A 17,659-nucleotide genomic window follows, 5' to 3' on the forward strand; every position below is an offset into this window, starting at 1 on the left:
CAGTCTTCTGGGTTTTCAGTGCTCAGCTGTAAAGGCTTCAGGAAACCTGGCAGGCACAACGCCTCACCGATATTAGTGCTTCCTCACTGCATTTCTGTCCTCAGGCCAACAATAACAAATCAGACAAACATTTGCTATACGGCTTTGAGTGTGCAACTGGAGTACGGCTGCAGGTTTCCCAGGCTGAACACCCAAAGATCAGGCTATTCCAAATAAGTGTATAGATATAAAAACTACCCCAAAAGTATAAAAAGAAATTAAGAAGAATGGACAGAAGTGCTTTCAGCTGTCTTAGCGGAGAACAAGCAAAAGAGTTGATCAAAGAGAAAAACACAACTTTTAATTTTTTTAATCAATGAGTTTTAAAATATCTAGAACTAAAATATTACAAAAAAAAAAAAAGCAGGGAAGGTATTTTTAAAACACGATTATTTTGTTCCGTATGGTGTTAGATACTGAAATTGCCTGTGCTCCTTTTTTACCTGATTTAGCAGTTGCACCTGTCAAGACCTGACAGTCAAAAATAAGGAAGAACCTAAGTCATCCTGCCAGGTGGCACGTTTTACTTGCTGATGATTCTTCCCAAGCTGATAGGCTTTTAGCAACAGACTTTGAGCTGTAGCAACAACAATCTCCTGCAGTTCTCAGGATGGAGTCCTTCCTTCCCCCAAAGAGGTGCTAAAATATCAGCTGCAGTGAGAAGCACAAAAGGGAATTCTCTGTCAAAACCGTCCTCAGTAAAATTCCTTGACATCTTCCCTGTCACTAATGCCTGAGGAAGTGAGAAATCCTGGTGCTATACTAAACTCAGAACTTGGAGGGTGTGCCTATTTTTGCCACAAGTAAAATCACTTGCATTACCAGTGCTTATGACCTGCCTGCTCCTGTGAATACAGTCTGTGGGGCAAAGTGGAGAGCAGGAGGGGGAAAAGAGCAGGCTGGGGGATGCAGGAGCTAGCAAACCCCAAGGCAAATGAAGGGATTGAATGCTGTGCAGCAGCGTGTTTGGTATCATGAAGGATCAAAACACTTTCAGTTAAAAGTGTCCTTTTCTTGCCTGCTCCTGCCCGTGCCACCAGGCACAGCTGCCCACCCAGCTGTCCGCATCTGCCTAATGACAAATACCAGCAGTAGGGGCTGCTCGGGTCTTCACTCTGTGCCATCAGCTTAGGCAATATGATTCATTGCAGTTAAAAATGGAAGCCTGCAGAGCTCACTTTGTGGCAAGGGAGAAAGCAGATGAATGGCAGTGACGGCAGGAAAGCCTTGTGTGTGTGTCCACCAGAGCAGAAGGCTCAGTTGCTTGACGTTTGCATGGGGAAGGGAGAAGAAGAACGTGAACCGAAGGAGCCAGCTGCTCCTTGAAGATTGAACTGGAGACGCTGTTGAGAAAAGGTCTGTGCTGCAGAGAGAGCGGCCTGACTTCAGGAAAGATTTGTGCATAGAACACCAAGTTTGCATTACCCGTGTGAGAGACGAATTTTAACACTCCCAGTGCACTGTTTCTCCCTGCAGCACCCGGGGTCACTGAGCCCTGCTGCTGCAGCCTCTGTGGTGCTTTGCAGGCTGTTCTTCACTTCTTGGGGTCCGGCTTTCTGGCATGAGGGGAGATGTCAGGCAGCGCTGTAGCACCCACCACACAGGATCCTGCAATCCAGCTAGACAAAGCAGATAGTGAGTAAGGGAAGGGAGGACTCATTAACTGTGGTACATCACAGAGGAAAAGGACAACGCATGGATTAGGATAACTCAACATCACACAAGCCGCCTGTGGCAGAGCAGGGGCTTGCTGTGACCTTGTTAGGCTGTCTCAGTCAGGAAAGCATGGGTTGAGACTGCCTTGTATGTACTCTGCCACCCCGCCATCCTGGGCACCTGCAGTTTGGGAAGTGTAGCAGGAGCATTCGTCTCTCATGGTCCAACTCGTGCTTCAAATTAGCACCATTGCCTTCAAAGCAACCTCCCTCTTTTCAAGACTCCATCTGGTTGTGAAGAGTAGTAACTATTTAATTAGGAAGGAAAGTAGTGAATATTTTAACAGCTAGGCTTAGGAGAGAGAAATCTGCCCATCAGCTTCCTCTCCAATGCAGTGGGGCCTTGGCAGGTCAGATGTAGAGACGTGGGCAACAACTTCAGTTCTTCAGAGCAGTGAAACCCCTTGCTCTCCCCTGAGCAGCACCCCAAATTGCAGCTTCCCCTTCACTTTGGGGTATGCACCAATGATTAGTGCCCACACAGAAGCGAGGACCCTCTCACTGAAATGCAACCACTCTGTTTCAGTGGCAGAATAATCTCACAGTGACCTTTCTTGTCAGAAGAACATGATAGCTGCAACAGACTGGGGCTGTATAGGGTGAAGAAGCTGGTAATGAAATGCTTTCATAGTTTGGCACTCATTATTCCATTACATTATTGGGCTCCTCCCTGGGCGCCTTCCGAAGAGTCATGGCTGAGATCTTTTCCTGCAGAGACAAAAACCAAACCACCTAAGAAGCTACATTTTCTAAAATTTTCACTCCCTCTCTGCTCAGGGGGAGTGCGGTCTTGTTCATTTGCATCAGACAGCAGTGGAAGAACCACACCAGCTCAGTTATGATTTTGTCAGACTGCTAACCCACCAAACAAAGCAGTCAGCCCATCCCCAGCCACAAGCGGCTGAGGCTGCTTCCACCCCACATCTCACCATGCAGGGCCTTTGCTGCCCCAGGGTCCCCAGCACACCTCGGCCACCCTCTCTCTGCTACCTTGGGTCATCTATTGACTTGGAAATGTTGACCACTGATCACTGCTTTGTAAGAAACTACACTTTCCCTTTGAACGCTTGATTCCCTGTAATTTCTTCCCATCCTAGGACAACTCCTTGGCTTTCCCAGTTCTGAAATTCAAAGTGGCTATCACCATCTGTGAGGACCTCACCTGGAGCTGGCTGCTCAGAGTGAAGCCTGTGTTGGCTGTGACAGCAAAGCCCTCTGACAGAGCTCAGCTCTGTACCAGGAAATGAGCTGTTGGCCCAAGGGCACCCCAGCAGCATGAGAGCTCTACTGCCAGCAGACACAGTCACAGAGAGGTCACAGAGTCTAAGCTTTGGGCCACCATCTCCCCTTGCTCAATCTCCAATAGACACCCATTTCAGTCAAAGGTGGTGGTCGGTATTAGAGGTGGTATTAAACAGGACAACTGGAAACACTGTGGATTTTGCTTTGGCTTTCGCTTACTGTGTACAGCAGTGCTCAAAATGCATGGCAGGAACATAAAGGGAGAAATAAACCTCGCCATAAGGAGCATACCGTTTGGAAAAGCAAAGGCAGCCAAGAGGTGAGAGAAGGGAATAAAATGCACAGGCAAAGCCTTCATCGTGACAGTTGGTGTTTGGAGTCAGCCATATATGTTTGAAACCACTGAATACAGAAAATTACTTAGTACTTCAATGCCTTCAGATGGCTAAATAAGCTTATTTAAATTAAAGTGAGCACACAAACGCATCCTCAACTAGTAGGTAAAATACAAAACAAAACTGAGTATTCTTCTTTGCAGAAAGGCAGGTTTCCTCCTTTTCTATTGTGTTTTCTTACAAACTTCCTGGAAATCTGTCAGAGAAAAGGAGGCTGAGTGAAAAAAGTCGCTCTGTGTATTGAACAAAGTCTCAAATTTTCAGTTTAGGGTGTCTCTAACAGGCTGCAGTTTCTGCTTCATGTAACCTAGCTTGTTCTGTTGTGGTTTAACCCTAGCCAGCACCTAAGCACCGTCCAGCTGCTCGCTCATTCCACCTCAGTAGGACTTAGGAGAGAATCAGAAGGGTAAAAGTGAAAGAACTCATGGCTTGAGATAAAAAAAAGCTTAAAGCAAAAGCCGCACACGCAAGCAAACCAAAACAGGAATTCATTCAGTACTTCCCATCGGCAAGCAGGTGTACAGCCATCCTCAGGGAAGCAGAGCTCCATCACGTGTAAGGGTTATTTAGTCAGACAAACACCATCACTCTGAATGTGTGGCCCCCTCTTCCTCCTTTTTCCCCTGGCTTGTATGTTGAGTGTGATGTCACATGGTGTGGAATATCCCTTCAGTCAGTTGGGATCAGGGATCCTAACTGTGTCCCCTCCTAGCTCCTTATGCACCCCCAGCCTGCTCAGTGGCGGGGAGGAGTGAGGAACAGAAAAACTCTTGATTCTGAGTAAGCATTGTTCATCAGTAACGGAAACATCCCTGTATTATCAACACACTTCCCAACTCAAACCCAAAACTTAGCCACATACTAGCTACAATGAAGAAAATTAACTCTATCCCAGCCAAAACCAGCACTTTGGGAATTCTCTACCCAACATGTAGAGGAATACCACATACTGAGGATTATATTGACCTTTCAAACAGAATGGGTGACTTCTGAATTTTTCCTTCCTTCCCTTCTGTCACATGGAGATTCACGTATTACCTTGCATTCCTCGTCTCTTCCCAGCTACTGATTTTCACAAGTAGAAATCTAAATATTTCTGAGACTTCTAACGCTTCATCAAACTCATTTACAAGTAGCCAGTGGATTCAGTAGTTGATGGTGACAGATGGGCAAACATGAAGTGACAGAATCTTCATTTCCTTAGGAAACAAGGCTAAAAATACTATGTTCAGAGTTCAGCTTTTTCCATGAAGATGCACAGCTTCCCAGGAGGCCCAGCCAAGTCTGTGGACGCAGGTGGCAGCAGCAGCTCTGTGTCCTGGGTGACACCTATGCCCATCACAGCTGTCATTGCTGTTCCTGCCAAAGGTGCATCACGTACGCTCTTCCTTCCAGCTGAGAGGCTCTGTGGCTGTTGAGGTCTCTGCTCTGGGTCTCAGATCTGAAAAGGATCCCTCCAGGAAGGATGATACAGAAACATTCATGGTCAGAGCAGAGATCCACACTGAGGCAGGATCAGAATGCTCCCAAGCTAAACTTGGCAAGTTGAAACATATCTGTAGAGACAAGAAGATGCCCAGAGCACAGCTGTGTCTCAGGAGAGGCTTTCCTCCCTCCCCCTGCTGTAACAGAACCGTCCTGAATGGTCCTGCAGGAAACCTTACAACCCACCTGCCTGTCTTGCTTTGTCATCCAGTAAGTAAGGATAGAGGCTAACATCTGCAAGAGCTTATTGTGAAAGCTACTAAAGTACTGCTGACACAAATGTTGCCAGGTGGCATAGTCCCAGACTACATAAAACGGTTCCAGAGCCATGTTTTTACCATTTTGCCAGTAACAACAAATTAATTGCCACCAGCCTTGCCACTTCTCCTCAGAGCTAGAGCTGAGTTGCATATTTATTGGTAACACGCTCATCTATTCTTGAACGCAGAGTGTGCTCCTGTGGCCCAGGGGCTTGCAGGACTCAATAACAGGGGTGCAGGAGGTCATGCACCAGGTTTGCTGCCTTGTGTGTGTGGAGGAAGGGGAGGAAGTGGCGATGAGCAGTGTGTTACCTCCAGGCAGTGCTGAGGTAGTTGCCAGTGCAAGTGGTTTTCCCAGCCGGCACTGTTGATGGCTCTTGATTGTCCTGTCAGACCTTTGCTGACAAGTACTTAAATTGAGCAAGTTCATCCCTTAAAATTTAAGGGAGAAGTGAGAGGATAGAATAATGAAAAGCAATGTATTATTCTTTTAGCACTTCTTTTTTTCTCATTTTCTCCTGAAGTGTCAGCTCCTTAAATAAAAAGCCTTTTACTGCTTCACCGCTGCCTGCATCCACTCATAAATAGCACACACCATTGCAAACAGGCCAAGGTCTCATCTAGCCAGCTCTTCCCTCAAGGGTGCCACCTCTGTGCACAGCCCTTCGCTCTCCTTCCTCTCTCATTTCTCCTTTGCAGTCACATTCACTCCTGCCAGCTCAGAAAACACTTCTCTTTTGCTCGCAGATATCAGAGGAGGTTGAGGGCAACCCTCATTCCCAAGAGTCTGCTGTTTCACTTCCACCGCACCAAGCAAGTGGCCAGGAAGAAGCACGTTACTGATTTCCAATTCTGTGGTTCATTTCCAAGCTTGTGAACCACACTGAGAGCTGGGAGTTATTGCTCTGCTCCTGCATCCCGCTGCAGCCCTGAGGAGAATTGGCTAGAAAGGAATCTCCTACAAATTCTGCTCCTTAGGGAGCCCCCATTCAGCAGCGTGAGGGTGCTGGAGATCAGAAACTCCTCTCTGAAAAAAAGAAACATCTCTCCTCCTCAGCAGCCCTGGACAAAGTAAAGGTGTCCTGTTACCAGGCAGGGGGATGATTAAATAGAGTCCTGAGTGGAACCTGCAGCCAGACAGGGCACTGGGCTGACAGATGACTCCTAACCACAGAGCTAAACCAGGGCAGTTGGGTGGTTTTATTTAAGATGATTGCATTTTTGCATCTCCTGACTGAGCTCGGGCAGCGTCTCAGCAGAACAAATGCTAGCAGTGTGCAGCACAGCATGTGAGTTATGGGGGAGCCGAGCACGGGGGGAAGCTTCGACCTCTTGTTCCTCTTCATAGGCTGGAAGACTTGTGTTACTTCTAACAGCATAGTGGGAGCCCTTCTGGCCTAGGACCACACTTATTTCTCCTAAAATTGGCTGCATACATCAGAGGCATGTGTAGCCCTGACAGGAGAGACACACAACACAAATAGGAAAAGGACAAGGGATTTACAGGCAGTTTTACCAGCAGGAGTAGGATGCTATCCTCCAACTTCCCATTTTATTCATTCTTTATGAACTTAGGAGAGTTCTGTATTTTTTAAAAAAAACTTTATTTGCTGTGCCTTTGCCTACTTTCCTGAAAAATGTAACTGGATACCTCTATATTTCTACTATATTTGCAGTAGTAATACTGAATTGCTGAGGTAAATGAAAAATTGCATAGTAAAACTAAAAGGGATTTCAGTTTGGAGAAGTACAAAGTATAAAGGGGCTGGACCAGCATAAAAAGGCAATGACCAATAACTTCTCCCAAGTCCAAATTAAATCTAGACACCTCTGTCTCCCTTACCTTTCTCTCACACAATAATTTGGTCATACACACATGCATATAAGATATCATCCCTTCATTGATTTAATGAAATCTACTTTACCCAAGGGGTGGATTTCTTTTTCAGCCATTTGGCTGAGCATACCAAAGAGGTCACAAACCCATCTGTGATACTCAGAAATAAAACCTCATAAGAACGGAATTGATAAAAATAGTGAAGTTGGATGAGGATATTTTTTATCTACCCAGAGAGTAAGCAGTCATAAATGTTTCCATCAGGTGTGCAATGTACCCATAAAATGTTCCAAATATATTTTCATGAATTTGCAGCTGATAAAAAAAAAAAAAACAACCTTACACTTGTCAGCAGTTATTTTACAAAATGAGACAAATGAGGATCTGTTTTTGGACTAGACAGTGTGGATCAAAGCTAGGGATGGGAATTGTTTTGATACATGTTCAAGTGGCTCTGTGCAGGTGTAACAGAGCTAAATATAACCTGGCATGTCTGATAGGCAACGACAGATTGAAAATCTAGCTGTCTCTTCTCCATGAATCTATTTCCATTTACTTCCACAAGCTGAGGATCAGGTCCCTGATCTTTAAATAAGGATGGACCAGAACTGTTCTGTGGTCTTACTTTGCTCAGCACAACATGAGGAGCTTCTGTATGTGTCAAGAAGAATGTGATGGCTTTCTAGTTGCACACGAGACCATCCAGTACATCAGCTTCACCATTTCCTGACAGTTTCCCAGGCTGGCCTGTACAGGGACTGGTGTTTGCCATGGGAATCCAGCAATGTTTTCTCTGCTGAGAGATCTCTCCACACACAAAGAGTGTTCCGTGACCATCTCTGGTCCTGACTGTGTCATTTTTTGATTACGGGGTCACATAAAAAGGCCAAACTCTAGAAAAGAACTCTGTAATTGAAATAGGATTTTCTTGAGCTATTTAAATCTTTTTCAGAAAATAATGGGCAAAGATCAATGAGAACAATCTGCTCCTGAATTACCCATCTTTCACTGTGAGATTCAAACTTAATTTAATTGCGATTATTGTATGTATTTTTATTGTCCTCTGTTTGCTTAATGAATGTTGCAGTTGCAGTAATAAGATTATTGGTAATATGAAACAGATTTGCAGAATGATGAGAAGATAATTAGATGATAACTTGAGGGTGATTTCTGTTTAAAACACAGTAACTATGTCATGGAGTAAATAAACTTGGCGAGGGAAGATATCATTGGCTATTAACCAAAGATATGATTATTCCGAAATTACCAGGATACACATTTCATCATGGTGAAACACCTGGTGTCTGATGCTTGGTCCAGGCTCCACTTGTGAAGCTATAGGACAAAGACTTGCATAGGATGTGAGTGGGCAAGCAACTGTGGTTCCCCACAGCCCAGGATGTGGTGGTGGAGGTGAAACTCAGCACCCATACCTGAGAAGAACCAACGTATTTACAGACATCACACGTGACTCCTGTAAATGCTTTGGGTCATGAACTACGAGGTTTTGACTAGTCCAAGTGATCAAACTGTGCCTGGCTTTCAAAAGCTCTGCCTTACGTCTTTTCTAGCTCCCATCACCTGTGTGTAAAGCAAGAAAAGCCTGACAACACAGTACTAACAGGCAAAAAAAGCTGTAGCCTTAAGACCATATCTTCCTCTATAAGTGGATGATTAGTGACATTTCAGGATCAGCATTAGCGCAAGGAATCTACTGCTGCTGCTTTGATCTGTGATGATGGCTTGGGACAAAGTAGGTGCATAGCCATGAACCTGCAGATCTCGTGGCTGCTCAGCTCTCCTGGATGAAACAATAGACACATTGTCCCCATTCTCCCTCCTTTGTTGAATTTGGAGATGATTACGTATTTAGTTTTGTGCTGGAGATGACAATCTTCAGTCAATACATAGCTGGTCATGTTCCACCATCTTCTTAAAGTGATGGTATCATACACACACACAAGCAGATACACAGCTCCTCAGCTTGCCCTCCGCCATCCAAATGACCATCTAAATTGCCTACATATTCAGTATATGTGGTGAGTTTTACCAGTTTCCTCAGTGTCTTTAATGGTCTGTGGAATATTTTCCTGGCTCTTAGCTTAGATTTTTCAGTCCCTGAAGAACCTTCACACATCCATTTTGATCTTAACTAATGAGAGTTTCTACATAATTTTAAATAGTAATTCTGCTAATAAGTCTATTTATCCATGGTCTCAGCCTCAGCTATATCTTTGGCTATCACAGCCCATGTTTTGTCCAAAGTCGGTAGAGATATTTGGTCAGTTGTTTTTCTAAGTCAGATCATTAAATACAAAATCTAACTCTAAGATGTTCCTGCTACATTTATACACAGAGCTGGTAGGGGATCTGGGCCCCTCAAATGCTTGCTAGCTGTGCATTTAACTGCAAGCAGTAATTCCCAGGAGGAACTGGCTTAAACATCTCAGTGAGTGTGGCATGGCCAATTTCAGCAAACACTGTTTTCTGTGAATTAATCTCTTTACTTACTAGAACATGCTGACATCATATTTCATAGGCATCTGCGGCACAGAAGTCACTGTTTTGCAGCTTTGAACACAGCTTTGCAGCACCACTAACAGTGTCCTTGGAGAAATAAGTGCATAACTTAACTCTCGCGCTATGAACCATTGGAACAGAGCCCCTAATCAAGCCCTTCAGTTTCTCAGACTGTATTAATATTGACATTACACATCCATTAAACATCACTGTGCAGCAGTGCTCTAGGTGGTTGCTGCAAGCAGTTAGATTGGGAGCTAATGCCTCTATGTTACCAACCTTCCCAACGAATTTTTATATGTTTTCCTTGTCTACGTGGATGGGCTTTCCTCCATCATCTCACCCATGATCCACTCATTCAGCTTTTTATGTTAATGTTATTTCTTCATACATTATTAAGAATTTTCCACTTTATTTGCTTAGTTTTGTCTGTTAGAAAATACTGTACTTTATCCCTACAAAATGGAATATGACAGTACCTATTCTAAAATCTTCTACCTAATGATCCTACTAACATCTCCTCTTTATCTCTGACAAAGAAAAGAATTGCAAGGAGGAGGTGGCAGAATGAGAGGAAAGGAAAGTAACTCTTCCACATCTGCTCTGTATTCAGTTGAGATCTGGGTCAATATTATAAATTATGCCCTTTCCATATATTTCACATTTATTTTCCAGTTTTGTTCACATACTTCTTGGTGCTTAATAAGCTTGTCACTGTCCATGCCATTTTCCCTAGTTACTTTCTGCTACGTGTGTCTCTCCTACCAGTCTTCTAAATGTATTTCTGGTGACAGATTTGCTTTTGTGTAACAGTGAAAAAAAAATAAATGTCCCATTTTCTTCCAGGTGGACCATTTCATCTTTGTCTGCTGCATTGTGCATTTTTGCTATATAATTTTATCTAACCAAGTGGTGCTCTCCTTGTTTTCTTTATCTATTTTCTGTATTCCTTCTGCTAGTATTCACATGCTTTTGCAAGGCAATGTAACACCTTGTACTCCTTCCATCTTTTGTCGCACAGTGGACATGATCCCAACTTATATTATCTGCTACAGTGCACATAAATACATAAACTGGTTTACATGTTAGACATCTTGAGTCGCCCGCTTTGTATAACATGGGATTCTCCATGTATCCGTAATGTCAGAGCCCCGGCCATGCTCTGCAAGATTCACTCTGGACCGAGAGATTCTTGTCTCTTAGCAAAGCTTATCTCCTCTGTTAATTCTTAATTGTAAAAATCCTGATGGCAGTTTAACAGCTTCACTCTTTCAGTCATGGTATTTCCTTAATTTACTTTACTCCAGGTACCTTATGTTATTCAGTACTTAAATTATTTTTCCCATCTGTTCTTAGAGAGGGAAAGCAAGAAAACAAAGCAGGCAAAGATGTCCTATAAATGGATTCAACAGCACCAGTGCATTTGGAGAACATAGCTATCAAGTAGTGGCTAGTAAGTGTGGCTCAAACCACTTTAATTTAATGTAAAATAGAGGGCTATTCTAATCTAGCATAAAGTTCCAGAGCCTTACATTGCCCCCATCATCATCTTAAAATACATCTTTAAAGCCACATACCAAGTGAAAAGAATGTCTAAACAGCATGAAAAGCAAAGCCAGTCTTTGAGCTGGCACTAGATCACAATGTGATAGGAACTCAAAGAAAATGCATTGAATACAATGAAAGAAAATATATGGGATTCAAAAGCAATGTCTGTATCATAATTAGCATGTCAATTAATAACAACAATTTAAAGAACTGTATTGTCTAGTAACTCTCCGGAAGGAAGATAAATGCAATGTAAAAACTGTGCAAAAACTAAACTAGCCACAGTACTTGTTGAAATACATTTGCTGAAAATGCTACAGAGTTTATACAGAAAACATGTCTGGAAGAACTCTGAAATGACTTCCAAATCCTAGGGAAATTGAATACAAGACAGGACCTGTAAGTTGAGCAAATTTTTCTCAAGGGACAAGCAAAAATGTGACCTTTGAAACAGTTAAAAGCTGGGAGACAATAAAAGAGCAGACTATAAAAATTTATTCCAATTTAAATAATTATAAAAAAAATAATCAAAGTACAGTGATGCATTTACTAACACCTGAAAACATTAAACATTTTATTCCACAGACTGATGGCCAGTAACAATTCATAAGCAAAGGTCATTATCAGTATTAGATGTGGCATATATATTTTGGCAGGGACTGACCAGACAAATTTATAGTAACTCAGCAGGATTATACTGTTCCTAAATGGTCATATTTTGTGCTCCAGAATCCAAGACAAATTAATCTAGCTGCTACAGAAGCAAAGATATTTCGCTGGTGAAGAGGAATGGGAGTGGTTTGTCGTTACAATGATGGATTTTCTCAGCCTGCCTTGCCTGCAACTGATTCTGTTGTTCCTCCAACTCTACCTAGGGACAAGGATAAAACAACTTGTCATCACAAAGCACTGCCACTGACTTTGGAAGAAGAGAAACTTTGAGAAAACATAGTAATGTGCTGGGTACACTGTGTAAGGTGTCAGCCAGATGTGTTCAGTGGGCCATGGTGATGCACACAACTGAGTCAAAACAAAATGAAAATAGGAACATTTAATAGGAAACCAACTGGGAATCTCTCTTTCACTCAAACTGTGGCTGTTGCTCTTTGATTAAAATTGGCCAAGCCCCCACTCCATCTGGTCCATAGATTAGGATGTCACTACCTCAGTGAAAAATGAATCATTGCTATAGATGTATTACCAGTTTTCAAGAGGTCTTCTGAATATAAGATCATCCAGTTATAGGATGCAACCAGGATGGTGTATGGCAGCAGCTGGATTTTCAGGTAGGTGATGTCTTAATGAAAACATAGGTAAGCAGTATGTAACATCACATTACTGCATGCACTGAAAACAAGAAACAGTATAAAAGCCTTAATTTGGTATCTGCTCTCTCATCCAGCTGTACAACAGGGATAAATTGAGACAATACGATTTATTTATTTATTTATTTATATACTTATCAAACAATGAGCGTTAATCTCTGCCAGTAGCAAAATGCCTGAGTGGAGATTCTCAGCGTTTAAATCACCCTCTCAGGTTCTGTCTGGAGAAGTGAAAACATCTGCTTGCAGGTGTAAACCCAGGAGATGTTAGGTGTTACCAGCATGCTGGATGATGGCCACCTCCTTCTCAAACAGGTGTTATTAGAGAGGCATGTACATCCTGTGAGCACATCTACACTATGCATTTGTTGTCTCTCCTTCTCTGTTTCTCCCTGTATCATACTATTTCCTTCGCAGAGACCCTTGATAGGTAACAGCACCATAGTAATAGCATCAGCTCAGAGATGAGTGACTGTAGTCTGGGCCAGAAAGACTTTCTTAAAGGTAGGAACCTGTACCAGTAACGAAACTGATGTCTTCACTATAGCTCTTGCTGAGACCTTCACTAAAAAGCAGACTGTAGAGTAGCTAGTATTAGCACAGGAGCTGCTACTGATTTTTCTCTGCAGAGGTTTGTGCTGCTGGGTAAACGGATAAATCTCAGCCTCGGAGGACTGTCCTTCTTCTGTCTTTCAAAGCAGACCCAGAGGAGATCTAACTGGTGCTGGGAACAACTTAATATCTCTGGCCAGCCCTGAAACCACAAGCTTAGAGAAATTTTTGTCTGTCGCCCTGCCACGTTTAAAACTTAGGGTCCATGGCTGACCACCCTAATGCCAATGGCACCCGCATTTACTGAATCCAAATAGGTTGGAAATAAGTGCAGAGCGTTGTGAAATGTGTCTCTGCTAAAGGAACAATTTCCTGACAAGATTGCCACAGAGCAATTTAATGGGTTTCTGCTGCTGTTCAAAAGCTGTGAATATCTCTATTCATCCCCTTGGAAAAAAAACAGTTAATAAACTCTGAGAATTGGGGAATATTTCTGTGTAATAGCTCAGTCATGTGTAAAAAGGTGGTGGGGTTTGCTGTAGAAATATGCTAGACGCTCCTGAACTTCCTTCTAGGGAGAGTGAAGCTTATGTCATGTTCTGGTTACAGAGAGCCCAGGAAGCGTGTGGAGGGGGGGAAAGTGGAGAGATTATTCTCATGCAGAGTTTCTCTGAGTTACCCAACCAAAAACCCAGACAGCATGATTCAGATCTTTCTCCAAGCCAGTGGAGCAGGCACTGACTGCAGACACGACTACCCTGGGGACTCACACCTCCAGGCAGAGCTGGAAATGAGGGCAAGAGAATCCATCATGAACTTTCCCTGCTCTCACAGGCAGGAACTTTCTTTGATTAGCTTTCTCTTCAGTGGCTGCAGCACTGCCCTCTCTTGCACAGCATGGTGGCCAGGGCTGGAATGGAAAGGAATGGAGAGGGACCCAGGCCACATGGTGGAAAACCAGCTTCAGGACCTCAACATAAAACCTGGAGAAGAGAAGCAGAGAAACACTGACTGGGAAGCCCGCCAGAGATTTCAGCTAGTACAGGAACCCCATCAGACAGGGGCAGAAAGAGCAGTCTGTGCAACCCAGCCTATGCCCAAGGCTTCTGGGGAGAGAAAAGCTGGAGGCATGGAGAGATTTAGAGTCTAGGGTTTTTCTCGGAGGCTGCACAAAAGCTTGAAGGTTGTGTGTCAAAAGAAGATGCACTTCCCTGTCACTCTAGCAGCAAGGATATTAATCATGTGTAAAAAGCAGTGGGGGCAGTGAGGTGTGGGGAAGGGGGGAGGTCTGTGGATGGGTGTCTACAGACTACAACCAGAAATAACGCTGCCTTGGTCTGGCAGGAACATGAACTTACGTCGGTGTGGCAAACATGCAGCTCCTACACAGCAAGAAAACTGTTCTTTTTGCAATACAATTGGCTATTTGCATTTTACTTGTAAGGAAACAACTGAAGACACACAATCACCATGATGGCAGGAGATGTGGTTGACAGCACTGCTATTTGACACCCTCAGCCCATTCTTAGGTGAGTCATGTGTGCCAGAATAACCAGCAGGCAGAGGGGCTCTCAATTCACCATTGCTGTAAAGACAACAGATTGACTACACTGGACTGAGAATGTCCCTTTCTTTCATAGACACATAGGCACATCTCCCTCATATTACCATCATGCAAAACCTCTCCTCTGCTTTCTACAGTGCTGATATAGGATTTACTGGAGATGTAGGATGGGGTCACCCAGTTCAGCCATATGAGGCTTACCTACAGACCATATGGCTACAACTAGCTTTCAGACCATGAAAGCCACAGGTTTTCAGTGGTGGCTGTGAACAGGACTTCTGTTCCTGATTTCAAAGGTCCCACTCAAAACTACATACCAAGTATGAAACAACTGACTTCAGTAAAATAATTGCATATGTTCGATCCCGTTCCCAAAGAAATAGCCATGAGATAAAAGCAGCAACCCAGATGAGTTAGCTGATGTGAGGACTTGAGGACAGATTATGCCAGGCAGAAAAGGAGACTAAATCATTCTCTGGCCTTGTCACCTGTAGGGCATTGCCAAGTAGTAGAGAAAAAAATTCTCTACTCTTGCACCCGTGTTCTCTGGCTAAGAAGAGAACTGAGATGGTTGAGCATATGACTTTCCTAAAGTTACAAATACATCCCTGAGGCATGGTCACGCATCTGTGGCTTCTTCTGCTAGCGGGCTTGGAACTGATGATAGAGACAAGATGATAAAAAATTGCTTCTCAGAAATGGGTCAGCCATGAGTAACCAGGATGAGGCACTCACCTGTCTTCACACACAACTTGTGTGATAATTTTAGGTGACATGTCACCAGTCAAGTATTAGAGTTGCAGGGCAATTTTTCAATCATTCTTTTTCACACAAACCATCTAGCAATCATAAGAAAACAAAACACACATTCCAGTCTCCTCTGATCAGTTTCTAAAAAGGTAGTGATCATTTTACTTGGCCTAAAAAATGGCTATAGCATATAATCTAGAGGATGTTTGAGATCAACCCTTTATCCTCTCATTTTCTATTGTATACACTGTAATACCTACTTCTATCGACTGGACATGCAGATACTATGAGAGATAAAAGGAGAAGTACCCGGTACCTGCAGCAGCACAGCAGGTGTGATCTACCTTGAGGGTGATCAGACAGCCATAACTGAAAACTAGGACACACGTGTTTGCCAGCAGGGATTTCAGAATGGACACTGCATCCTAAGTAAAGCCAAGTAATGAGAGAAGTGCACAATCTGTCATTGTTGCCTGTTTGTATTTCTCTCTTCTAAGGACAGTTCATTTCAAAAAACCCCATCTCCAAATCACCAGCCCAAATTCTGAGGTAAAGTCACACAATATCAAAAAGATGGAGGTCGGATGGGACACCTGAAGCTCATTCAGTCCAGCCACACTGGTCAGAGCAGGGTCACATCCCTCTGCTAGGGATGTTGAAATACAACTAGTATTTGAGCTAAATTTTTGCATTTATACTAATTCTAATGTGTTTTCATGCATATAATCTCAGGAAAATTTCCATTCAGCCATCTTAGAAACATTCAAGAATTTTTCTGACTGCTCCAGACACGTATTGGTGTATTAAAGAGGCTTTATTTTAAAAATTCAGGCTTGTTTTGGAAGCATCTTTAATAAGCACAACTGTACTCAGTAGACTTGGTGGCAAAACACGAATTTACAAATGCTTGTAAATTATTTGTGGCACCTCATGAGAATTATGAATTTGAAAACTATTTATCAGCACACAACCTTTTCACAAGCTAAGGAAAGAAGGATGAGAGTGCCTCTATCTGTTGCTACTGTTGCTGTTAGCAGTTGGCCACACCACCTGAATCATCACAAAAAGTAGGACGGTGTCAAAAAAAAAAAGGGAGGACATTTAATCACACCACCTGGAACATTCAGCAGCGCACCAAGTGCACTGCTATAGCACTCAGCACACTGAGATGCAATGGACAGACGAACACAGAATATTTAAGTGGGAAGTGATGGCTACTAGATGAGGGTATGCCTGAAATATTCATCAGTAACTGATCATTTAAAGTTTTTTTTGGAAAAGCAAATCCTGCATTTTCTACTCTACAAAATGAAAAGAAAACCAAAAATACAGCAGGGAAACAAATCCATAGGGTTTAATCTACTTTCCTTATCACTAACAGCAGAGTGTCTTCTGGACCTTATTCTGCATCAGCTTGATATTTGCAGAACGGAGTTTTGCATACTCAGAATGCCAAATTTGGCTTAAAGTAGCTCGCTTACATTATTACACACATCCCATTCACACATCATTAAACAGAAAGATTTGTGAAAACCATTTTATTGACTTTGCTGGTTTTGTAAATGTTCGCATTTTGCTGAAGACAGCATTTTGCAAGAGGGAAAAATATTCTGAAAAAAAAGTTCTGTCCAGCATTATGTTCATTACCCTTACCTACTGGTCCCCACCAGCTTGCATCCTTGATGTCCTGAGTTCTCAAGCCTAGGTCCCCGTCAAGAAGGGGCCCAGAAAAGCAGCATTGCTTCCTTGTACCACTTTTTTAGCCAATGGTTCATTTAGAATGGCCTCACATCTCTCTTCATAGAATGATAGAATCATTATGGTTGGAAAAGACCTCTAAGATGATCAAGTCTAACCATCAGCCCAACACCACCATGCCTACTAAACCATGTCCCAAAGTGCCACATCTGCACACTTTTTGAACACCTCTAGTAATGATAACTCCACTACTTCCTTGGACAGCCTGTTCCAATGCTTAATCACTCTTTTAGTAAAGAGATTTTTCCTAATATCCAACCTGAACCTCCTCTGATGCAACTTGAGGCCATTTCTTCTCATCCTATCGCTGTTACCTGGGAGAAGAGAGCACCCACCAGCACCCACCTCACTACAACCTCCTTTCAGGTAGTTATAGATAGCCATAAGGTCTCCTCTTAGCCTTCTCCTCTCCAGACTAAACAACCTCTGTTCTCTCTGCTGTTCCTCATAAGATTTGTGCTCCAGACCCTTTACCAGCTTCATTGCCCTTCTCTGGATATGGATGGGATCTCTCTGAATATTAGTCACGCAAGCCTCCACTCAGCACTTTTCCAAAATCTCCGAGGCTGTTCACCATCTGTCAGGCATCATGGATCAGATGCTGCTAGAGTTAAGGCTAGAATAGGCCACCACCATTGTATTGTCCCAAAGTTTTCCCGACATGAAGTC

The 17,659-nt window shown here is 43.1% G+C and overlaps 1 protein-coding gene across 1 annotated transcript in view; it reads left to right on the forward strand.

Annotated features, from left to right (window-relative positions):
* TMEM178B (transmembrane protein 178B) overlaps positions 1-11,949 on the forward strand; it is a 253,229-nt gene extending 241,280 nt beyond the window's left edge. The window contains exons 4-5 of the mRNA XM_054053610.1: positions 10,850-10,946; positions 11,917-11,949. Of these exons, the coding sequence (XP_053909585.1) occupies positions 10,850-10,929 (80 nt within the window). The 3' untranslated portion in view covers positions 10,930-10,946; positions 11,917-11,949. The remainder of the gene's footprint in view (positions 1-10,849; positions 10,947-11,916) is intronic.
* Positions 11,950-17,659: the final 5,710 nt, after the last annotated feature.

This window comes from Cuculus canorus, chromosome 1, assembly GCF_017976375.1.
Source record: "Cuculus canorus isolate bCucCan1 chromosome 1, bCucCan1.pri, whole genome shotgun sequence".
Lineage (NCBI taxonomy): Eukaryota > Metazoa > Chordata > Aves > Cuculiformes > Cuculidae > Cuculus > Cuculus canorus.